Raw genomic sequence first — 24,226 nt, 5'->3', positions numbered from 1 at the left:
GGGGCGGGGCGGGGCGGGGCCTGCCGCGCGCGCCGGGCCCGCCAGGGGGCGCGCGCCCCGCCCCGGCGCGTGCGCACGGCGGGCCCGGCGCGCGCGCGGGCCCGACCCGCCGCCCCGAGCGAGGTGAGAGGCGGCCCCGGCCGCCCCGCTCTCCCCCCACGCCGCCCCCAGCGGGCAGCACCGGGGCCGGGCCGGGCCGGGCCGGGGGGAGCGCGGAGAGCGGGGCTCGGGCGGCGGGGGGGGGGCGCGGGGAGCGCGCGCGCGCCCCTCACGGAGCCTCGCGGGCCGCGGCGGGGGCGGAGGGGGCGGGGCCGCGGAGGGGGCGGGGCCGCGGAGGGGGCGGGGCCGCGGAGAGGGCGGGGCCGCGGAGAGGGCGGGGCCGCGGAGAGGGCGGGGCCGCGGAGAGGGCGGGGCCGAGCGGGGGCGCCGCCTGGCGGTGATGGGGAGAGGGGGCAGGAGAATGTGGGGATGGGGATATGGGGACATGGGGATATGGGAATGGGGATCTGGAGGTATGGAGATGGGAGTGTGGATGGGATTGGGGATGGGGATGGGAATGAGGATATGGCGAGTGGAACATGGCGGAATGGGAATTGGGATGTGGGGAGCAGAGACTGAGATATGTGAGAGTGGGATATAGGGAATGGGAGTTAGGATGTGGGGGATTGAGAACTGGGATAGGAGCAGTGGGATATGGGAGGGAGGTGTTTCTGGGAAGCACAGAGCACTTCCTTGCACAACAGCTGACACATCCATTCCCCTGAAACCCTCCCTTTGGGGTTGCACCCCCATCACCCCACATCTCCCTGTTGGATTTCTCCCCACAGCCAGAGCGGGGCTCTGATCCGTGTGGAATGGGGTCTGAAGGCTGCTGAAGCCCTTCTGCGAGCTGCTCAGCACATCCTGGGAGGATCACAGCCACGAGGGCTGTGGGGAGGCAGAATTCCCTTTGGGATCCACAGTTTGGGACCAGGCTCTCTCTCCTGGTGCTTGGGCCAGCCGGGTTTCACCCCAGGGAGCTCAGCCAGCCCCAGGCAGGCATGGAGCGCCTGGCCTCCTTCAGCAGTAAGTGCCACCAGATAAATCAGCTCAGGAAAAAGCTGATGGTGCAAGGGTTTCTTCGAGCAGTGGGATTTTGGAGTCACCATCCCTGAAAGTGTTCAAAAAGTGTGTAAATGTGGCACTTTGGGGGTGTGGTTTAGTGCTCACACAAATGATTCAGTGTGAGTTCTGTCTGATTTTTCTCTACTTGTAATTGAGCTGGTTCAAATCCATTTTCTTGGAAAAAATCAGGATCACAGAACCGTGATTTGGTTTGGAAGAAACCTTAAAGCCCATCCCATTCCACCCCTGCCATGGCAGGGACACCTGCCATGTCCCAGGCTGCTCCAAGCCCCATCCAGCCTGGCCTGGGACACCTCCAGGACCCTGGGCACCTGAGCCAGGGCCTGCCCACCCTCCCAGGCAAGGATTTCTTCCCAATTCTCCAATCCAGCCCTGCTCTCTCTGGGTTTGCAGCATCACAACCTCACATTCCTGTCAATTCTGTTGCACCACTGAAATCCTTAGAACCACAGAGCATCCTGAGCTGGGCCCACAGGAGCCACCAGCTGCAGGGGCTGGGCAGGGGGGCTTGAGGGGCTGCCAGGCAGTGCTGGTGACAGGCTGTGACAGCAGCTTTCCTCTGCTTTCCCCAGGTGACCCTTTTGACAAGCCCCCGTGCCGCGGCTGCTCCTCGTACCTGACGGAGCCCTACGTGAAGTGTGCTGAGTGTGGGCCCCCTCCCTTCCTGCTGTGCCTGCAGGTGAGTGCCAGCAGCCCCGAGGGAGCCAGCCAGGGCCCCCACAGCCATCACTGCCCTCCCCAGCACCCCTGCTTGCTCGGGGACAGGGAAATGACAAATGGAGCTGGAGGGTGGAGCACGGAGACAAGGGCAGAGAATGGGGGTTTAAAAAGGGACCAGTGAAAATCTTTTCAGGGCAGAAATAACACAGCTCTGGTCTTTTGTTCTGCAGTGTTTCACCCGAGGATTTGAGTACAAGAAGCACCAAAGTGATCACACTTACGAGATAATGGTAAATATTCCTTTTGGATAGCCCTGCTCAGTCCTGGGCTCTCACGGCTTCCCAGGAGTGAGTGAGGGACCCTTGCTCACTCCTATTACACTGACAGGTTAAGTGATGCACTTCTGTGATTCAGAGGTTTTAAACTATTAAAAAAAGGAAATTATCCAGCTGGAACAGAGTGGAGTAGTGGAGTCATTTGCAGCTGCATCTTTTTCTTGTGCCTGGGTAGCACAGTGCACCTCACTAGACTGACAGTCCTTTAACCAGGTACATTGGCTTCTGTTTCTCTAGGCTGTTTCTTCATCCAAATTAATAATTCTTAAAGTCTTCGGTAATTTTACTGTGCTTCATGGTACAACATTGTGCAATTGCAGCTGGGAGACACAACATGTGCCAGTATTTGCTGTGGTTGATGCCCTATAATCCAATAATTATTCAATCAGGTTTTGTAGAAGTTTAAAGCAGAATTATCTCCTGTGTCACCCTGTGCTTCAGAACTTCTTTGCCCTTTCTGAGGTGGGGTGGAGCACAGAATCACAGTTTGTTCTTTTTCCTTCTGCAGACATCTGACTTCCCTGTGCTGGATCCCAACTGGACAGCTCAGGAGGAGATGTCTCTCCTGGAAGCTGTGATGGACTGTGGCTTTGGGAACTGGTGAGAGTTCTGTGCTTCAGCCAGTTTCAGTCAGCAATGAGCAGTTTTTCCTTTCTTTTCCCTGGATCTCACTGTTGAATCCCTCAGTGCCCATGGACTGTTCAATGACTTTATTAAAAATAGTTTAAAGTTCAGAAGCCCAGAATTCACAGAAGCAGAGCTGAGAGTTCTTAGGTGCACAGTGCTGTCAGAAGTAGGATTGATGACTGGTTACAGAGTTTGCCATTACCTGGAGTCAGTAAAATGTGTAAAAAGCTCTCAGATAACATCAGTAAATTTCAAGCCTGTTAAAGATGTGGCACATTCCATCAGCCAGAGGGTTTCCCATGTGAAAACAGTGAATTTCATTGTTCATGGGCACCCAAAAATGTTCCCTGGCCCCAACATGTGAGTGTTGGTGCTGAGAGTGTGAGTTCAGGCACCATCACAGGCCAGCTCTCTGCACACAGCCAATCTCTTGTCCAAAGTTACCTTTTCCCACTGGAAAAAAAAAAAAAAAAAAAACTTAAAAAAAATTTTTTAACTTAAAGAAATTTTTAAAAACCCAACATTTCTGTGTTGTTCACACCAAGCCTCCCCCTCTCCCCACTCCAGGCAGGACGTGGCCAACCAGATGTGCACCAAATCCAAGGAGGAGTGTGAGAAGCACTACATGAAACACTTCATCAACAACCCCCTGTTTGCCTCCACCCTGCTGAACCTGAAGCAGGCAGAGGAGGCTCAGCACCACGAGACAGCCATTCCCTTCCACTGTGAGTATCCCAGCAGCTCTGGCAAGGACAGCACAGCTCCTGTCTGCCTTCATTCCCAGAGGGATAACCTGGGGAATGTCAGGAGCAGCCTTCTCCCCACACTGGGTTCATTCCTGGCTGTATCACACCAGTTCCATGGGAAGGCAATAAACAGGGTCTGGCACAAACATCAGAGACTCAAAAGCACAATTCCTCCACAGCCAGAGCACACAGAAATCACCCCAGCAGGAGTTCTGGATGTTTTATCCACTGGATTACAGCCCACCCCAAAGCTCTTCAGGTGTGTCCCTGAGGATGGATTGCTGCTCAGCCTGCACAGCAAAGGGATTTGTGCCTTCAGGCACTCCCTCTGCCCCTGTGCACATTTCTGTGTGCACACTGTGTCCCAGGCCTGACTGCTGATTTAATTTGTCAGAAAATCACTCCTTTCAGCTATGCTGATTTCACACCTCTCCCTTGAAAACTGCCTGTTAAGAAAGTCTGCAGCAAGTTCACAAATTCTCAGTTTTCCTTGCATTTCACATCTTTAGCATTCCCCCAGTCTGGCAGCTGCTCATTCCAGAGCTCCCCAGCCTCCCTGGTGAGGCAGTTGCTGGCTGTCTGGAGCTTTGCATTTCCCAGTAAAGTGCTTAGAGCTAAACACTGGGAACTGGGCAATTTTGGTTCTGTCCCTGGCTGTTATTGATATTTTTATGTGCCCTGGGCCAAGACAAACTCCCTGTGCCTGAGCCTGCTTTATCTGTGCCGTGGGACACACAAAGCTGAGCTCCTGCACGGGTGCCCTGTGAGCTCAGGCTGTTATTGGCTGTGAAACACCGAGCTCCTCAGCTGGGAAGTGCTGTAAAAACTGGGAATTCTCTGCCTTTCACTGCAGCCCTGTCAATGGCCCCCAGAAGAAGGCAGATTTAACACTCCTGTTGCTATTAACTAAAGGAACCTGCACGCTGAGCCCCAGGGAACTGCAGGTTTAGAGGGGGATGCTGGGCTCCAAAATGCAAAGTTTAGATTTTATTACCTGTGTATTACCTTGAATTTATGTTTGACTCTTGAGAATACTACGAAGATCTCAGATTGCTGCATTTTTCTCTGGATGAACTGTCTTTTCTGACTATAACACTGAATAAAAGCCCAATCAGGGTATTTTTCTTCAGCTAATTATTCCCACTTTTCCTGCAAAATAAACACTTACTTACAGATCCTTAAAAGAAGATCTCAAGCCCTACTCAGCAGCTGAAAACATTTGTTTTTTGCAGCTGCTGACGATCCCCCAAGGCCCACCTTTGACTCCTTGCTCTCCAGGGACATGGCTGGGTACATGCCAGCCAGGGCTGACTTTGTTGAGGTAAGAAAGACTCTCCTGCCATTATTTTCAATTTGCTGCTCTGCAAGCTCAGCTCACACAGCCCTGTTTGCCCTGCCTGTGCTTGCTGTCCATGTGAAGCATCAGAGGAGGGCACAGGGCTGAGGCTGCCCTTGGTCCTGTGGTCACATTGAGGTTATCCCACGAGGGGCAGGGAGCTGCCCTCTGATCCTCCCTCCCGAGGGGAGATGTTGGTGATTAAAGCTCTGCGTTAATGAGGGCCTCGGTGCCCGAGGTGGCGCTGGTGGCCTGCAGAGGCAGGGCAGGAGCAGGGGCTGCAGGACGTGCTGCTGCCACCAGGTGTCCACGTGTCCATCTGTCCGTCTGTCCGGCCAGGGGGCCCTGCTGGGCGCTGGGAATTGGCTGCTGGGCCACGGGATCAGCTCAGCACTGTCACCTGCCTGGGGGAGCACACACACTGCTCCAGGCATCCCCTGGAGTCCTGCACTGCTCTCCTTGCTTTGGGCATGCAGGAGGCCCCAGGTCCTGCCCTGCCCGTGCAGGAACGAGCTCAGCCCCACGGGGCCTTGGGGTTGGACCTCTGAGCAGAATCAGCACCCAGAAATGCCACCCAAGGCTCCCAGGCACATGGGGGTGGCCTGAGCCAGGCCAGGAGCTGCATTGGTGAGCTTTGAGTCCCTCCCAGCTCAGAACATCCTGATTTCCATCCCAGTCAGGGAGCCGTGGCCTGGCTCATTCCCACTGTCCTGTCACAACATCCTGCTCCAGCTGCAGCCTTGGGGCTGCATTCACTCACATTTCCTCCAGGTAAGGCTGCCCTGGGCTGTTTGCTGCTCAGGGGTGGAGCCTTCTGCCCTGTGTCTGAGTAAACATCTCTGTCCCAGTCCTTCTGCATGTCCTGAAACCTCAGGGCAGTATTTAGTGCTCGTTAGTGACAATGTATTAATCACCTCTGAACAGGAGTTTGACAACTATGCTGAGTGGGATTTGAGAGATATTGATTTTGTAGAAGATGATTCAGACATTCTGCATGGTAAGTGCCATATTTTGTGCCCAGTCTGAAAACTCTCAGATGCCTGTGCAGCTTTTCATTGGGTCTGTTTCTATTGGGAACATACACTTTAATGTATGGGGTTTCATGTTTGGGTTTTTAATGCATTAAATCCATCAGGGTGGGTGTTAATGCAGCAGCAGGGAGGTGTGCAGTGTATGTGAAACACATTAGAAGTGTTGGACTCAAAGCTCTGTGATTTTTCACATGTTCAGCATGCCCTGAGTTAGAGTAGCATCATCTGTGTGTGACAACTTCCTTTTTATTGTGGGGATGATTTTGTGAGCCCAGTCCTGCTCTGAGTTTCTGTGAACATGCTGCCTTAATCACATGAAATAACAGGAATTACTGAAGTGACATTTTAATCCACAGAGAGGAAGAGATCCTGCTTTTCCCCACGTTTGTAAGTACTCACAGGGTTTAAGAGTCCTGTGTTTATGCCTCAGAATTCTGCCATCTGTGTCAGGCAGTTCTGAGCTAAGCCTTTGCATCCCTTGGAGACAGACAAATCCTTGTTACATGCAGACAGTCTTGGCAGAGTTAAAGAAGCCAGTTTGAAGTTGAGCAGAGCACACAGGAGCTTTAGGAATGCAAACTGCCCTGGCTCAGGGCACTTCTGAGTCTGTGTCAGCCCCTTTCAGCTTTTACTGAGGGGGGACTGGCTTGAGCCCATGGCAGGGACTTCTCCTGCCAGCTCTCTGCTGTTTCATCCTATTCTGGGTCCTGGTGAGCTGAAAAACCAAAATAATCTCCCACTTGTGCACATTAATGGCAGATCCACGTTCAGACCCAGGGGCTTTGCAGCACTCCCCTTCCTCCTGCCCTCCTGCCAGCTCCCACCCTCCAGGAGCTCTGGAGCTGGGTCTGCTTGTGCTCCTGCACATCCTGCAGCAGGCACTTCCACAATCCAATTAGGAGTTCACAATTGCATTATGTGTTGTGTGAAAAAATACTTCCCCCCAGTCTGCCCAATGTTTCTGCCCGGTAATTTCATTGGGTGCTCTCTGCTCCATCCTTCAGTTGTCTGCAGTGCTGGGCAAGGGATGGCAGGCGTTTGCAGTGTGCACACTGCCTGGCAGGGCTTGTGCAGCTGCATTTTGGATCTCTCAGTCCAGGAGCTCTGGATCTGCCTCCCCACAGCTGGCCCAGATCTGCCCACGTGAGAGGGAAAGCAAAAATGAACCCCAGGGTCCAGCCAGCTTCTCTCCTTCTCCTTGGGGAGAGCAGCAATTCTTTTCGAAAGAATTTGGAGTGAGATCTTTCACTTCTGTGGTTTTATACAAAAAAAAAGGAAGGAGCCACATCCTCCCTGTGCTGCAGTTTTAGAGCTGCCCACTTTGCTTGAGAGAATTTTGCAGCCCAACTGCAGGAGCCCAGGGGCAGGAAACGGCTCAAAAGGGGCTCTTGGGAGCTGGGGTGGTTCAAGGAGCTTTGTGCTTTGGGATGGGCAGAGGGGGCTGGGAGACAGCCTGCTGTGAAGGTGAAAATGTGACAAAAATGTGACAAAAATGTGACAAAAATGTGACAAAAATGTGACAAAAAAGTGACCCGGGGGTTGAACACATTTCATAACCCAGAGAAACCCAAACGGGGCCTCACAGCCAAGACTAAGGCTCAGGTGGGGAAGAAAATCCTCAGTTTGTTTTCCTGCCACACGTTAAACCTCACTGGGTTCAAGATTAATTTGTGAAAATGACTTTTTGCATTTTCTGCACGTCCCTCAGGCTGGGCCCTGCAACACCCCAGTCCGATTTCTGTGGTCTCTCTTTCCTTCTCTTGCTGCACCAGAGCTCAGTGCTGCACATCCCACAGGAATATTTGTGCTTCCACTGGAGTGGAATTCCCCCTTCTTCCCTTTCTCCCACATTGCTTTCTGAAATATTTTGTAAAAATTATTTTTAAGGAGTTCTGCATCTGAGCTGCTTGACCTCTGTTTTCTGATGTATGTCTTTGATATGATATTTATATTTAAAGCTTTATCTCATGTATTTTACCTGTCAGATTTCCATGTCACTCTAAATGAGTTCTTGGTATTCCCACAAGAAAATGCTTTTTATTACAAGGTGGGAAGGCTCCAGGCAGCTTTTATGAGTATCACAGAACCTGTACCTGCTGCCTCCCCAGCTCTCCCACCTCCCAGGAGGTCACAGACATCATTCTGTCACTTCTTGGTATTAGTGAGATGGCAAAAATTTGTATGAAATCTCTCCTATTCAGTTAAATTCTGGAATTGTTCTCTTTTGTTCAGTGCTGGCAGTACAGTAAGGGCATGCAAATATATATTGCAGTTACACAAAAACATAATGGACAGATCAAAAGCACCAACCAGTTACAAACCTAATTCAGCCCACAGTGCTTGAATATTTCATGAACTACAAGTTTTCATCAGGCTGAATTAGGACGTTGGTAATTTATCTTTTTCCCAGCTTTTTTTCCCCCCCTTCTCATGTAAATGATTTTTCACTTCTAACACTGCAAAGTAATTGCTGAAACCACAGATTCAGAAGTGAGTGGAAATAGGGAAATTTGAAGTTAAGCTGCAAGGCAGCCCATGTCCTTCCTGACAGAACACAGAGTTTACTCTGCTGTGGGAGCTCTGCCTTGCTCCAGAGGCAGAGAGGGCTTGCCATGGGTCCTGCTGTGCTCCAGGGTGGCTGAATTTGGACTGCAGCCCCTCAGCTTGTCCCCAGCCCAGCACACACTGGTCCCACAGGCTGTTTACTGGGGTTAGTTTGCATTCTTCCCATTAGCTGCCAGGGCAGGTTCTGTCCATGGAACAAAGCTCTCACTCATTAGCGTTCCACAAACTTCCCTGCACACCAAGTGAGGCTGGAGGGGAATGAAAAGCAAAGAAACTGTTTTGGACACACTCTGGAGAAACCAAAATATTTGGGATTTTTTTTTTTTGGAGTGGAGGAAGGAGCCTTAAATTGCTGCCTATCAGTGGAGCCTTCAGAGCCTTATCAGAGTGGGCACTGAGCACGGGGTCAGCTTGGATTATCTCACAGCAGCAGCACAAACAGCTGCCTCCTGCAGATCCCCGGGGAAAGCACAGCAGATCATTCTCATTCTCATTCCCCCTGCATCCTCTCTCATTTCCATGCAGTGTGTGGCACTGGAGTAGTCAGAGTTATTCATGCATCCCAGCTTTGGTAATCGCCTGTCCTGGCTGGATCTGCCTCTTAGAAACAAAAGCCCCTCCAGAAGGGCATGTGGCAGCAAATACTAATTTCACTGGGAGCAGAAGCTCCATTTTTTCCCTTCATTTGTTCCTGATCATCATTTCTGTAGAATATTGTGCACCCAGGTGAAAGCATCAAAACTCCATGGTTAGAGGTGCATAATTACTTGTGATATTTATAGAGGTTCTCCAGTGCAGTTTCTGCATGTACTTATTAAGTTCTGCCCACACAAACCCCAGAAAATAACAAGTTGGCTGAGCTTGCAGAGGGTTTCAAAACTACAAAAATATTTTCCATAAATTGGCTCCAATTCCAGCCCTTCCTAATGGATTTCATTCATGTTTAACTTGCTGCATTCCCAATTTCTCATCCCCACATTTTAGCACGAAGGAGAATTTGCTGTCTCTGCTTGTTCTTAAATTAGGAAACTTAAATCCCTCACTGTGAAAATACACAATGATGCCGGAAAATGCAAGAAATTTGGAAAAACAAGGAGGAATATTGCAGCACCCCTCCTAGCTCACACAGAATCCTTTACTCCCAGATTAATGTCAGAGCAATTTGGGACAAACTGAAGGGTTTTTTGTTGGGATCAAGCTCCTGAATCCCCACAGCCTTTGGCCTTTGTCCCTGTCTGTATGAAATTTGATTACCCAGAGGGATGCAGGGATGAATTTCCCAGAGGCTGGGGGCTTCCTGCTGTTTACACCTACATGCATATTTAAGACAGACACAGAACCACACTTCTTAATTGCATTATTAATTATTAATCTGAGAGTACAATCGATAAACTGCCACTATCAGTTTTGCTCTTTTTGTGTAATTACAGAGAGAAATGGATCCTGGGTTCTGTCCCCCTTGGGCCACCCCAATTCCCCTTTTTCCAAAATCTGGTTGTTGTGTCACAGCCTCCAAAGCATTGCCAAGCCTTGAGCCTCTTCCTTCTGACAGCACATGGAAATTATTAACATAAATAAAAAAAAAACATTAAAAATCACTTCTACACTCATTTAATGACCTCCAATTTGTGTGATATCTAACAGAGCAAGGGAAGGAAAGGTGATAGGTGTCTCTTTATGTTGTCTTCCAAGAATTTACCCAAAAAAAAGTTTATTAAGCTAATGGCTGCAGGCAAAAGGAGCTGCAGGCTCTGTGAGTGGCTCAGCCAGGCTGCAGACAGGTTTGATTTTGGGAAGGATGTGATTCCTAATGAGCATGGCTTTTTCCTGGGCTTCTTCACATTGTCCTGAACTGTTCTTTGTTCTCCTGGCAGACAGATAAGTTTGGAAGTTAACAAGCTGGAATCTTCCAGATGTCTTTAACAACTGTAGCAAAGGCTGCTTTGAGTCCTCACAGTCAGAACTGTGTCTGCTTTTTGGAGTTCCCTGTTCTGGGCAAACATCTGTGCCCAAAGATGACACCTCAGGTCCTTAAATCTTTTCTCGGGAGAAGGAAAACTTGGCTGTTGCATGTGTGAAGGAACAAATATCTGCTGATAGCAGAACAGTCCAAGAAGGAAGAGGAGAGGAGCTCTCAGGACCTGCCCAGGTTCTTGTTGGCATGGGTGTACTCACAGTGATGAATTTGGCAGGAGGGAGCAAAGGAAACCTTCCCCAGGCAGCAAGGATGCACTGAGTTGATGCCCCTGTAAAATTGCCTCAGGATTTTTAAACCGAAGCAAAGCAGTGACCATTTCAGCCTCATGTGAACATAAAAGCTTGAAATCCAGCCTGCTGCAGCGATTGCTTATGAATTCTTTAATCTTTGTGTTTTGCAGCTCTGAAGATTGCAGTTGTAGATATCTATCATTCCAGGTTAAAGGAAAGACAGAGACGGAAAAAGTGAGTTTTGAAGCAGCCACCGAGTTTTCCCTTCCCTGTGCAATGCTGATGGATTACACATCATTCATTTCCTGCTTCAGAAAAATCCTGCCAGACTGTGACTGATGGCTGGACCCCCACTTTTTCCCCAGAAATATTTGCATCATTATTTTTAAATCCTAGTGGTCCCTAAGTTAGTTTTCCACACTGAAGATAACTCAATTGCTGACGTGGGCTTGAATAATTTATTCAGCTCATTTGACAGTGTTCTAGAATGACTCAATCTATTAATTAAATTAAGTTTTATTATAACTTTGAAGTACTTTGTTCAATATTTAAAATTATATCTTGCTGGATTACTCCATACTGGAAGGATTAGTGATTTGAAGTGAGGCTGCTCAAGTCCTTCTCATAAAAGTTCTGCTGAGTGACAGGAAGGATTGACCTGGTTCTTTATAATTCATAAATAAAAAGTATTTATGTGGTGTAATTTCCACAATGATTAATCTTGTCATGCTGAAGGAAAGTGCTGCAGGGCTCTCCATAACTCTTGTGGTTACACCAGTGTCAGGTTTTGTGAAGTTTCAACAGCAGGATGGGACAAAAATCTGGAAAATGACACAAAAGTCCCTGATGTCACTGTCAGAAAGGTGACTCTGCACGGGACAGGAAGGGTTTGTGCCCAGCAGAGGAAATGTCATGGGTTTTACAGAGCAAGTTCTGAGCTGACCCTGAGAGCCCAGCTCTGTGGTATCTTGTGTGCCCAAGTGGAGTCACCAGGGAGCACTGGGCACGTGGCACTGCTCCCACTGGTGACACAGGATTTATCAGGCACCTCTCTCCCTCTGCTCCTTCCCTGATCCAGCAGGAGCAGTTCAAGCCCAGAGTTACCTCCATCACCCCTTTAAAACCCAGGCTGCCATGCAAAAATGCCTTTCTCCTGTGCCAGTGGTGGCATTTACAGTCCAGCTCTGCCCTGTGCTTTGTCTCTCTCTGAAGCTGGAAATTATGTTTATGAGACATTCATTACCTCTGATTTTGGAAGGACAAGTTATAAGGTGCTGTAAATGTGAGATCTGTGCCTAAAGAAGCAATTTCCAACCTTTAAAGTGATTGCAGCTCCCTTTGTGCTCAGTGCTAATGCACACCACTGTCCAGAATTTACCCTGATTAAAGACACACTGCATCATGTTTCCATTCCAGCCAGCCCAGGGCTTATGGAAATTTCATTCATGTTTAGTTTTAGACTCCTCTGATGGTCTAAATCAAAGTTTCTTCTGAAGCCTTTGTGTTTGTGAGGCAATGCAGGAGTAATGGCCTTTATTAATATAATTTTCTTTCATTTCCAGAATTATAAGAGATCATGGCCTGATCAACCTCAGAAAATTTCAGAGTGAGTATCAGGTGTAACTGCTTGACTTCAAAGTGGCAAAACTTCACCCATTCACCACTTCCAGGTCACCAGTGTGGTTTGTTCATACTGGAACATGTTCAGATGTTCCAAATTCCAGCAGATTTCCTGCCCCAGCTGTTTCCAGCCGTCTGGTTCTAACTGCTCCCAGCCCAGGGTTTTAGTTACTGCCCCAGAATTGCTCTTCAGAAGCACTTTGGGCTCTGCTGAGTGGGGAAAAGGGGGAAGGTGAAACCCAGGCCTTTTAAGTGCACCTCACTCTTGTGAGAAATGACTGAACAACATTTAAATATCACCCTTTATGCCTTAAGGACTTCAAGGGCTGGAACTTCTGTTGCTGTTTGCTCAGCAGTTTGTAGTTGTGGCACCAAAATGTGGATTTTTAGGCAGCCCCGAGGCTGGGGCTCGCAGCAGCCCCCCCAGGGGTGTTCCCTGCTGGCAGCAGCAGTGCTGACACGTGGCACTTTGCCCCTGCAGTTCTGGAAAGGCGCTACCCCAAGGAGGTGCAGGAGCTCTACGAGACCATGAGGAGGTTTGCCCGGATCCTGGGGCCCGTGGAGCACGACAAGTTCATCGAGAGCCACGCGCGTGAGTCAGGGACTGCAGCCCCTGCTCACTGCCCTCTCCCGCAGGGCACGGGGTGCTTTTCCTCCTCCTCCCCTTCTAACCACCTCAGCAAAACAAATACATTGGTGGTTTGATGCGTTCAATGAGCAGCCAGTGGGTTTTTTCCACAAAACTGTGTCCGAGCTCTTTGTTTGAGTTCGCAGCTGACTGAACATTCTGGTCACGTGTTAGAGGTAATATTTTTTTATCTAAAGAGCACTGTTTATTTACTGGGACTCTCTATCAGGGGAAGAATAAAATCCCTATATTATGTGTGTGTGGAGAGATTGGGAGCTGGCAGCAAAGTGAATTCTTTGAAAGACACACGTTAAAGTATTTAATGTCACATAATTACATAGTGCAGTGGTCATTATGTCCTTACCTTAGGGGAGAGGCATTGTTCCATCCCTGAATCATCCCATAGCCTGCATTTAGGCAGATTCCAGTCCCAGTCACCACATCCTGCTTCATTCTGTGACTTAAACTGGGACAGTTGTTGCTCATTAGAAAGAACAAAGCATTTACGACGTTGTGCCCGTGTTTTCAGGACAGCCAGTGTGAAATACCAAGAGCATGATCCTGCAAAGTCATGAGTCCTGCATGGGAGTGCTGCTCCTGGAGCCTGGTTTTGTTGTTGTAGTGGCTGCAGATCCTCAGGTGAACCTGGCAGCCAGGGACAGGCACTACACAGGTCAGCAGGAAATAAATTCACAAGGAAACTTGCTCCCTGTAAAACTGAGCAGTGCTGGAAGGCAGCTGATGAAAGCAACAGACAGGAAATATCTCTCAGCAAAAGAAACATTTCATAATTCCATCTTACTGACTGCAGGAAAAAAATTGTCTGCAAGGAAAAATTTTGGAAGGTCCAGCTAGGAAAATCATAGTTCCAAGAGAATATTTGATGTATAAGGAGCCTGGCTGGAGCAGTTCCTCAAAGCTATTGAAATACCTTCTAGAAATCCCACATTATTGTAATTTGCCTTGTCTAGGGCATGGCAAAGGGACTATCAAGGCATGAAGAGAAAATGCCTTTTCAGAGCACAGAAATTCTAGAAACCAGCTGAAATCTGTGACCAAGGAGCATGGGGACAGAGAGATACTGAGAACTTGTGGAGGGAGCTTAACCCTGGCTGTGGTTTGTGTGTTCAGAGCTGACCTGTGTGGGCAGATAACAAAGAGCCACATTCCCAGTCCACCCCACTGACCCACTTTTGCTTTTTTGGTTTTCCCTCCTGCCACCTCGTGGGGTCCAACAGTGGAATTTGAGCTGCGCAGGGAAATAAAGAGACTCCAGGAGTACAGAGCAGCAGGAATCACCAATTTCTGCAGTAAGTACCTGATGCATTATTCAGCCCATTCCCATCCATCAAGGAAGGGAAGGATGATTTTACAACATTCAGGATGTGTTGAATAAAAAGGCACTTAGTTGAGAGAGACTGGAGCTGAGCAAGGCTTCAGCAATGATGCACAGTCCAGCTGGGCTGGTTTGGAGCTGATCTGAGCCATCAGCATGGAGATCACAGTGTCTAACACAGCTCTGCTCTGGGCAGCACTTTGCAAAAGCTTCATTTAGAAATATTTATGTCACAGCACAGTGGTCTCAGGGCTTTATCTGGGGACACTTTCACTGCCTGTTGACACGTGATATCTGGAGAGAGGCCTAAGACCTCCACATAACAAAATGGCCTGGTTTATCCTGGAATTAGGACTTGGTTTTGTTTGGTTTTGTCCTGAAACTAACAGGGGGAAGGGTGCAGGGTGGGATCTGATCCCTTCTGGTGCCAAGGAGGGAGAACAGCAGAGGCTGGGCCGGAGGCAGAGCCCTTCCCACATCTCCTGAAGCAGGGGAAGGGCAGTGTGGAGTGTTTGGGTGGGGCAGGTGGTGAGGCAGGCTGTGTGTGTGCCCCAGGTGCCCGGACCTACGACCACCTGAAGAAGAGCCGCGACGAGGAGCGGCTGAAGCGCACGATGCTCTCCGAGGTGCTGCAGTACATCCAGGACAGCAGCGCCTGCCAGCAGTGGCTGAGCCGCCAGGCAGACATGTAAGCACTGCCACGGGGTGCCCAGGGAGCTGCCCCAGCCTGGCAGTGCCCCATCCAGCTGGCATGGGCTTTGGAGCAGCCTGCTCCACTGGGAGGTGGGAACGCGATGAGCTCCAAGGTCCCTTCCAGCCCAGACCTTCCTGGGATCCTGTGGTTCACTTTGCATCCAGCACATCTTCCTGCCTGAGGGTAACAAATCCATTCCCAGTTTAGGAGCAGCCTGCAGAATTGAGAAGGGCAGAATAGTGGGTGACAGCAGTAATGAGTGCAGGCAAAGGAGGGACTCGAACCCCTCAGTTTTCTCAAATTTACATTTCAGGAACTGAGCTGCTGTTCATAAAGTCACAGAGGGAAATGAGCTCTTTATGGATATTAATGAGGGCACAGCTAATGCCTGAAATATTTCAGATGATTTGAGATGTAGCAGCATTATTAATGTGTCATCACCCTGCACGAGCACTTGGATTTAAGGAGCAAACATAAAGGAAGTGCATCCTGTGTGCAGGAGATGGTTTGGAATTTCCCCACTCAGTCTCCACTGGATTTTTAATTGTGTGCCCTTCCACATTTCTTTGTTAGGTTTTTTAACAGGTTTCAGCCATATTTTTCAATGTGGGAACACTAAATATTTATAAATCCTGTTGACTCCTCGTCGGGGCCTGGGTTATGCAAGTTGAATTGTATAATTATTACAAGTTGTGGAAGAAGCACTTTCAGGGCCAACACATGCAGTTATTCTTAAAAAAAACATGAAGGCAATTTGAAAATTTCCTTTCTTTTCAGTGATTCTGGCCTGACTCCCACGGTACCAGTTCCTTCAACTACAGGTAAGTGTTAGATGATGTCTGCCAAAAATCCAGCAATATTTCTCTGACAGCCTTTTTCTGACTCTTCTTCTCGAGTGCCAAAGTGTCAGTCCTGCAGCCTCACGGTTAAGCACTGCTTAAGTCAACATCACACCAATCTGCAAGTCATTCCACTCACATATCCTGCAGGATTTTTTGCTGAATTTCTAGATTTTTCTGACTAGAGGTCAAAACCCATCCTAAAGCTGCATTAGCAAGGCAGGAAAGAAAATAATTTTCACAATGTGTAAGCACAAATCAGGGTTTTTTCCACCAAGAGGACCCCTTCTCCTTTCAGTGCCCAGTGAGGACAGATTCAGGGGTCAGTCAAGGTCCTCATGAACAAGACTTGAATAAATTCCCACCCCATTTGTTGAGGTCATGGGGTGACTGAGACTGGGATAAAGTTTTACTACAAGGTTGTTAAATGTTCCAGGGAAAATGGCTTTGGCTCTGTCCCTACACCCAGCTTTTATGGGGATGCTGTTAAACCACTTGAATTAAACCTCTCAGAGGTGGACACTGGGTTTATATGCTCCTCCTCATTTCTTCCTGGTAAATTTGGGTCAGGATCCCAAGCAGTGACTCAGGGCACTACAGACTGTTCTGAACCTGTTTGGTGATTGCTAAGATCTGGTATTTTGGAGGAAAAAACAGCTTTGTGTATCTCACAGTCCGTGGAGGGAGGACAGTGCCTTCCAGCTGAAGGTCTGGAATGAGGGAATGATGAACTTCCTTTCTAGTCAAGGTTCCAGAGTCCCAGGATGGGGATTGTGTTGCCTGTGGAGCTGTGATAGCTCACAGTGTTTACAAGCAGCATCACATGTGGAACAAAACCCAAACAAAATACCATAGAGTTGCTAATTAAGCAAACATCCTGCCCAGGGATGCTGAGGAAGAGCTGCCACGTGGCTCTAATTAAAGGCTGCATCACTCTGAATATACAAGAGGGCAAATTAATGCTTCACTTCTAGATTCTAAGCTCTTGACTTTGCAGCCTTGATATGTTTTATTTAATGTAGTTTGTGTGTGTGGTATTTTCTGGGTTTATAAAAGAGTAAAACTGAGTTCTGGCATGTCCCTCCTAGCACAGTGGCCCCATGCCATGGGAAGAGGGAGCAGTGCTGAGAAGGAACTTCCTTTACACCTCCCACAGACTCACACTCAGCTTCTCCCCAGTCCCCCAGCTCCCTCTGCTCGGGCTCCTCACACCCAGCCAGATCCCTTCTGTTCCTGCAGATGCCCAGGAGACTCAGAGACTTCCCAGTGCCAGGGCTGGACCCAGCCAGGGCAGGATCTTTGGAAAAACAATTTTTTTTCCCACATTTCCCAAGGTCTCACACTTCACCAAATTTGGGGAATTATCCTGGGGTAGAGACCTATCTCTGACAGTGCTAAATATGCAGCCCACAGCACAGGCTGAGAGGCTTTTTCCAGTGTGAATAAATAACCCAACTTTGTCCTGAGCTCTGCAAGTTGCAAAAAAAACCAAAAAAAAACAAAAAAAAACTATTAGGAAAAAAAAAGCCAAACCTGCAAGCAGACAGGCCTTGTGAAAGTTTAGGCTGTGCCAGGTAATGTCCAGCAAAGTAAATAATAACTTATAACTGTTGTTTATATAATAACATAGAAGCAACAGTGAAAGTGAGAAATACCAGGTGAGCTTGTGATAAATATTCCTTCAGAACTGTTCATCCTAACAGACAAAAAAATCAATCCCTAAACTGCATTTGCCTTGCAATACCTGCATGGTATTTATAGGCATTTGAAGAAGACTCTGCCTCGTGAAGTTGTCAGTAATGCCAGAGAGAAATTGGCTGCTTAATCACACCAATAAAAAGTCTCATCATCCTTACAAGGTGCTGGTTTCAGCACACCTGGCACACCCTCCCTGGAGCTGGCATAGTCATGCCTGATGCCAGTCTGACACAAAGCTTTTGTCTTGCAGTTCCTCCCAAAAACCAACAGCTCACGAGTCTCATGCAACATTCACAGAGCTTCAAATTGCAAAACCCAACCTTCTGTCGCATCAGCAGAGCTTTCTGCTGAGCCCCAGAGAGCCCTGTGTGTAAACCAAGGCTCCAGTGGGTTCAGCTGCCTCCCCAGGAGCTGCCAGCTCCAAAGTTGTGCAGCTTTCCCTCCTCGTTCCACAGGCAGGCGCAGTGCCCCCCCGCTGAACCTCACCGGCCTGCCGGGCACCGAGAAGCTCAACGAGAAGGAGAAGGAGGTGAGGAAAGAGAGGAAAGGATCCTCTCTGCAAACTGTGGCTGCACTGCACAGGGCTGCCCACGCCACGTCTGGGGAGCTGTGAATGTCACCTCAGTCACAGGCCCTGACTACTCTTCCTGTCTCACAGAAATCATTCAGGGTTTTCCAGTTGGCTTCTTAATCCCCTGTGCTGCACACACAGCACAAACTGGCTGATTTAGCAAAGAGAGGAGCAGAGCACCAGGGTGTTACTGGGTGCTGTTACAACATCCATCTCCCTGCCTGCTCTGTGAGCCTGGGCTGAGCAGAGGGCTTAATTTTTCTTAATGAACACTGGTTGTTTTTCAGCCCAGTGCAGGCCTGTCCTCTAACTCAGTGAACAACTATTGAAAAGAGATTATTATTTCTTAATACAAGCCCTGAGGTGTCCTTAGGCTGCCCCAGGCAGGTTGCAGTGAAGCACAGCTGTACCTCAGCCTCCCCTCTGTGCATGTTTCCCTTGGCTGGAGCTGGCAGCATTGGGAGTCAGCTCCTGGCTCCGTGTGGAACTGGCATTTCTGCTCCATTCAGCACGGGAATAATGGTGGCAGGACATCAGTGTGTGTGTGGAATCTGATTTCCTGGTCAGCTGAGACAGAAAGTCTGAGGGCTGAGGAATTCTGCAATTTCCTATCCGTGAGGAATGAGCATGAAGCATTTCCTTATTAAAGGGAGGAGACAGACAGTTTCTCCAGCAGGAGCAATGCCGTGCTCCTGGAAGGCAGCTGGAATTTGGGAGCTGAGCAGGAGCTGTGCAGCCAAACAGCTCCGGGGCTGTGCAGAGCCATTCCTCACCAAACTTCCAACCACGGAATGCCTTCCCTGCACAGCTTCCATGCCAGCCTTGTGGAGGGGGAGCTGCTTTTGTCGAAGGTATTAGAGCCCAAGCCTGCAGGGGATTAGCAGCCAGATGCCCTCCCTGGCTCCTGGCCAGCCAGCCCAGTTGCTGCTTCCAAGTCTGGCATGTGTGCTCCCCGGGCTTGGGCAGGAGCAACGCCCACACAGGACACACTCAGAGCTGTGCTCCTCCAGCCCAGGCCTTGCTTTCATCCTCCTCCTTTATTTTTTTCCATCAAGAGTGTTTCTGAAAGCAGCAGCCAGCAGGCTCCTCCCCTCCCTACCTGTGGCTCCAAACAGCATTCCCGTGTTCCTCCACCGAGCAAAGAAACACTGGAAGTGTTCTCAGGAAAACATTCCCCGTGCTCCTCCCCCAGCAGGGCTCTGGGAATGGAAGAACATGACAAGTGTTGGTGTTTATTAACTTCACCTTTTGTCTTGCAGCTCTGTCAGATGGTGAGGCTGGTCCCTGGAGCCTATTTGGAATATAAAGCTGCTCTAGTGAACGAGTGCAACAAACAGGGAGGCCTGAGACTGGCGCAGGCTCGAGCCCTCATCAAGATTGATGTGAACAAAACCAGGAAAATCTATGACTTCCTGATCAGAGAAGGGTACATCACAAAGGCCTGAGGACAGGCAGCAGTGCTTGGCTGGAGCAGGCAGATGTGGAGAAGCTTTGAAGTCGCTTTGACAGCGCTGAAAGATTTCACCAGTGTTGAATGAAGGACATTTCCTTTTGTTTAAAACCTTTTGGGGCTTTTTTTTCCTTTTTTTTTTTTTTTGTAAAAACAAGTAGGGAGCTTTGTTAAATTGCATGAATGCTGACATTTGTCTGGGCTCCTTTTGACTCTGCTGTTGTCAGGACTCCTCTGCCTCGCAGCGCTGGGAAGGATCATGTGCCATATAGGCTGATCTTAAACGTGAATGGGCATTCATTCCTCACACCTCCTGTGGCTGCAGAGAGGATCACGGTACCTCTGTGCTCATGGTGACAAAGAATAAGGACACAGTCACACTTTTTGCAGTACAGGGTACAGAAATGCAGTCCCTCCCTCCTTGTGTTCCTTCCTAAATCAGCAGCAGCTTTCAGAGGCGACAGCACGTGCCCGAGGGTGTAAAAATAGAGCTTGCAGTGGTCCAGTCTTTTTAACTTAATTGTGATAAAGGATGGGAAAGGACATGGCAGGGAAGCTCCTCAACAGTTGTTCCTTTTATGTGGTATTAGCACATATCCCAGCAGGAGAGCTCTGCACAAACCAAGGAGCTTCAGCCACTCCCCCCGTGATTTGGGGGTGTCAGGTTAAATATAATCCCTCAATTTCAGTCTTCTGCTCCTTGGGAAGGCTGGAAGCTACAGCCACTGCAGCTTTGGGAACAGGAATAAAAAGGTTCTCAGGACCCTGATGTTCTCCCACAAAAAGGAGTGAAGAGCATGAAGCTCCTGTTTGTGGGGTTTTATTCCCTCAACATTACCAACAACACACCCGAGGAGGTGCCACAAGTCACTGCTCAAACACAGCCCCCATCCCATCAGCTGATCCAGGAGCTTCAGTACCAAACCTTGGGATTTGGCAGTCAGTTGGATGATGAAGATGGTTCTCTGCAGGTGCAGCTTGTGTGTTTACTGAACAGTAAATTGTTCGTCAGACAGCTTCCTGCTAAGGTGGAATGCTGGAATAATGTCCCACAGGAAAGGCAGGAGCCAAAGCAGGTGGGGTGTTGGATGCTCCCAAGTTTGGGATCTCGTGGAAGAGCCTAACTGAGCTACAGCTGCACCAGTACCTATCTGAGGTTGTTGTTTGTTCCCCAAGAGTAATTATCCTGTGGACATGAGGTGCCATTGAATGTGAAGTATTTTGGTTTGTAATAAAATCAAAATGACTTGAAACAATCTTACATCCACGTCCCCAGACTCGGAGTGAGACTGTAAAGGTCACACAGCTGCCTGGATCTATATCCATCAGCTCCTCACCAGGAGAGAGGAGATCAACCCCAGCAGCAGCCCTAGGGATGCAGCCACTGCATTTCCTAGCAAATATTACTATTTAAAGAAAAGCAGCAGTAATAAATGATGTGTGGGAGATTAAAGTCCAGAAATTAAGACTGGGGATGCCAAGGGAAAGGGCATAGTAAGCTGTAAAACCTTGGGAATGTTTTTCCCACTTGTCTTTTAACAGTTACCAGCCAAACTGCCTTTCTTTTGCCCAGCCTTTCAGGTGAATTGCACCCAAAAGCAGTAGAGGGGCCGAGGACACTGGAACCATCCTGGGGTTGGTTTTGGGGGCTGCTGCTGTGGCTGAGGAACCCCAGCCCTCGCTGCACTCCAGACTCACAGCTGGGGGATGCAGATCCTCAGTTACACACCCGGGTGGAGGTGGAACATTAAATGTGGAGCAAGGCTGGAGATGGGCACTTTGGGCTGGTGGCACCTGCAGGATTGGTGACACCAGGGCCGGGTGACGCGGGAGCCGGCGGGGCTTAGTCACAGCACTGAGGTATGCACGGAATGAGTCTTCCCGGGGCTGTCTTATCCGCCTGTCATTAAAGCATCAGCGCTGGGGGTTTTTTTTGGGACTCACAGCTGCTGTCACCCCAGCAGCAAACACGCTGGGCCCGCTGGTGACTCAGCCCGGGAGGTGGGGGCTGCCTGGAGCAGATCCTGGGGGCTCCTGCCGCCCCAGCACCTGCTCCTGCTCCCCACGGAGCAGATAGCACTGATAACAACCAACACACAAGGAGCCCTAGTTTTAGTGCCTGCTCAAATTCCCATCGGGAGGGGCCTGTGAAACCTAAACCACCTCCCTGGGAGAAAACACCACACTGGAGCAGCAGCTTTGGTTAGAGAAACCCCAGGCTGCCATCCCGGTGAGAAGGGAAAAGGGGAAAATCCAAACCACATGGTGATGCCCCACAGTGATCCCTGGCCTTCCAGCAAACTGGCTGGGTGACCTTCCAGGAAAAGCCAGCATGGATTTGTTAGTGACTGTGGAGAAAGCACAGGCAGTGGCACAGGTAAAGCGAATTCCTGCAGCCCCCAGCTCACTGGGCCTCTTCCCACCTGGCTGCTTCCACAGGGGATCCACAGCCTGGCCACACATCCCAGCTGTGTGCTGTCACACCTGGCAGAGCTGGGTTAGGACCATGTGGAACCCAGCAAGGAGCAGGAAGAGCACGGGGAGCACAGAGATGGGGTCAAGCAGTGTGGGAGCTGTTGGGCAATGCCTGCCCCACCACAGGCTCTCCATGGCCACAAGCAAGGATTGTGAGCACCCTTTGCTCCAGGGAATGCACCCTGGAATCTCCTGAGCTCTCCATACAATCACCAACATCTCATTTCTTTTGCAAAGCCAGTCTGGAAAGTCAATGTTCTATGAACCAGGCGCCAGCACTCCCCAATGGGGCAGTGAAATGGGAACGGAGGGGAGCTCAGAGCACCTCATGCAGTGCTGGAGGGGCAGGCACTGCCAGAGCTCCTCCCGGCCCAGCTCCCAGGGGATGTCTGGGGTCCCTGGGATGGGCCAGCCCCAGGAGGCAGGTGGTGCTGTGCAGGCTGCAGTGAGCACCCTGGGGAGGCTGAGCTGCCAGGCCATGCCAGTGCCCCAGCCCCTGCTCCCAGCCTGGCCACAGAGCCCTGGGCTGTGCAGGGGGTCAGGACAGGACACGGAGCATCCCGGAGGCACACAGGGCATGGCCCTGGCTCACGTGGCTGCTCAGCCCCTGACTCAGCAGGTGAGCACCACATGAAACTCACCCCACCCTCCCGAGACAAACCAGCACCCTGGCACCTCTCTGTGCCTGGCATCTCACCGAGGGAGCTGCCAAAGCACAGCCCACGCCGCGGGGTCCCTGCACTACCCAGCATCCCTGCACCCCTCTGCCTAGCGAGGGGCCAGGCAATGCAGTAAGGGCACCCCAAATATGACAAACACAAACAGCAGAGCTGCTCCTGCTGACCCTCTAGAGCCCAGGGTCACCCGCAGCCCATGGTGGGAAAACTGGCCTTGGGGGACAGCACTCTCCTCCATGAGGCAGCTGGGTGGCCAGGGGCTGGCAGGGATCCTGGCACGCAGGGATTGCCCCAGTGGTGACCAAGCTTGTGGCACACGTGTGGCTGCCCACAGCCCAACACACCCAGGCTGTGGAAACACATTTCACCCACTGGCCCCGTGGATCAGAGCAGCCCGTGGATTTGGGAAGGGTGACACACCCTCATGGCCACATCCTGGGAGCCCTTCAGCCAAAATCCTCCTGCCCAGGGAGCTCAGACTGGAATACACTCCCCTTCTGCTCCTTGTGCCACTGGAAAACAAACAAAACCGTGCTGTGCTTGACATCCCTGTGGAGCTGTGACATCCCTGCGGAGCTGTGACACCCCTCAGGAGCTGTGACACCCCTCAGGAGCTGTGACACCCCTGAGGAGCTGTGACACCCCTCAGGAGCTGTGACACCCCTCAGGAGCTGTGACACCCCTGAGGAGCTGTGACACCCCTCAGGAGCTGTGACACCCCTCAGGAGCTGTGACACCCCTGCGGAGCTGTGACACCTCTGAGGAGCTGTGACACCCCTGCCTCCTCTGCTGACCCACATTCAGCCAGTGAAGCCCCACGTGGTGACCCCAGCCCAGCTTTGTTCTCGCCCCTCAAGGAGCCTCAGCCCAGCCTGCTCCGGGATCTCTGCTCCGGCTGTCACCTCGCATCAAGTGCCAGGCAGCCGATGGCCCCGCTGGCATTTGTCCCCACAGGAGCACTCGCTGCCTCCCCTGGGTCCCTGCTGCTGTCAGGGAGGCGAGGAGGGGAAGGCAGCCCCCCAAAGCAGCCCCTCCAAGGCTGCCTCTGGCTGGGCTGGGGGTGCTGCTGGGGGCTCAGCGCCTGTCGCTCCATGCTCCAGCCGCCCTGGATGCAGATGTTGTCCCAAAACCAGGAGGTCCCAGCCCCTGGGCTTTTTGCCTCGCACAGGGACCTTTGTCTACATCACTCGGGTTCAGGTCGAAGGCAGGGAAGAGTAAACTGGTGTAGCCATGGAAACTGGAGAGGATGGATGGAGGGATGGATGGATGGATGGATGGATGGATGGATGGATGGATGGATGATGGATGGATGGATGGATGGATGGATGGATGGAGGGATGGATGGATGGATGGATGGATGGATGGAAGGAAGGAAGGAAGGCAGCCTGCTCCCCTCTCAGCAGGCCTGCGTGACCCTGAGCACACCCTGCACAGAGCAGGGGAACACCCGTGATTAAGATAATAGCCCTAATGACCAGCTAATGGCCCGTGGTCAGGCGCACCCTTCGGAACGTGCCCGGGACCCACCGCGCTGTGCTCACCCCAGCACAGCCAGCGGGCATCTGCCAGGCTGGGCCGGGTAAACTGGGCTCACAGAGCCACAGA

The 24,226-nt window shown here is 50.6% G+C and overlaps 1 protein-coding gene across 1 annotated transcript; it reads left to right on the top strand.

Moving 5' to 3' along the window:
- The first annotated feature begins 47 nt into the window (after window positions 1-47).
- Window positions 48-20,725, top strand: TADA2A (transcriptional adaptor 2A). The gene is made up of 16 exons (XM_064394459.1): window positions 48-123; window positions 828-1,065; window positions 1,698-1,804; window positions 2,016-2,075; window positions 2,629-2,720; window positions 3,315-3,472; window positions 4,726-4,814; window positions 5,754-5,826; window positions 10,804-10,867; window positions 12,196-12,239; window positions 12,735-12,845; window positions 14,120-14,191; window positions 14,773-14,905; window positions 15,689-15,732; window positions 17,904-17,977; window positions 19,279-20,725. Exons 2-16 carry the CDS (start codon window positions 1,041-1,043, stop codon window positions 19,462-19,464), a joined length of 1,332 nt encoding a protein of 443 aa, XP_064250529.1. The 5' UTR covers window positions 48-123; window positions 828-1,040; the 3' UTR covers window positions 19,465-20,725.
- Window positions 20,726-24,226: the final 3,501 nt, after the last annotated feature.

Source organism: Passer domesticus, chromosome 19 (assembly GCF_036417665.1).
Source record: "Passer domesticus isolate bPasDom1 chromosome 19, bPasDom1.hap1, whole genome shotgun sequence".
Lineage (NCBI taxonomy): Eukaryota > Metazoa > Chordata > Aves > Passeriformes > Passeridae > Passer > Passer domesticus.
This window is presented reverse-complemented; position numbering and strand designations above follow the sequence as displayed.

Bases quoted from the DNA above. Each gene is read 5' to 3' on its own strand.
- TADA2A (XM_064394459.1), top strand. From the start codon at position 1,041: ATGGAGCGCCTGGCCTCCTTCAGCA. The intron at 14,906-15,688 runs GTAAGCACTGCC...CTTTCTTTTCAG, and splicing joins CTGAGCCGCCAGGCAGACAT to TGATTCTGGCCTGACTCCCA. The intron at 17,978-19,278 runs GTGAGGAAAGAG...TTTGTCTTGCAG, and splicing joins TCAACGAGAAGGAGAAGGAG to CTCTGTCAGATGGTGAGGCT.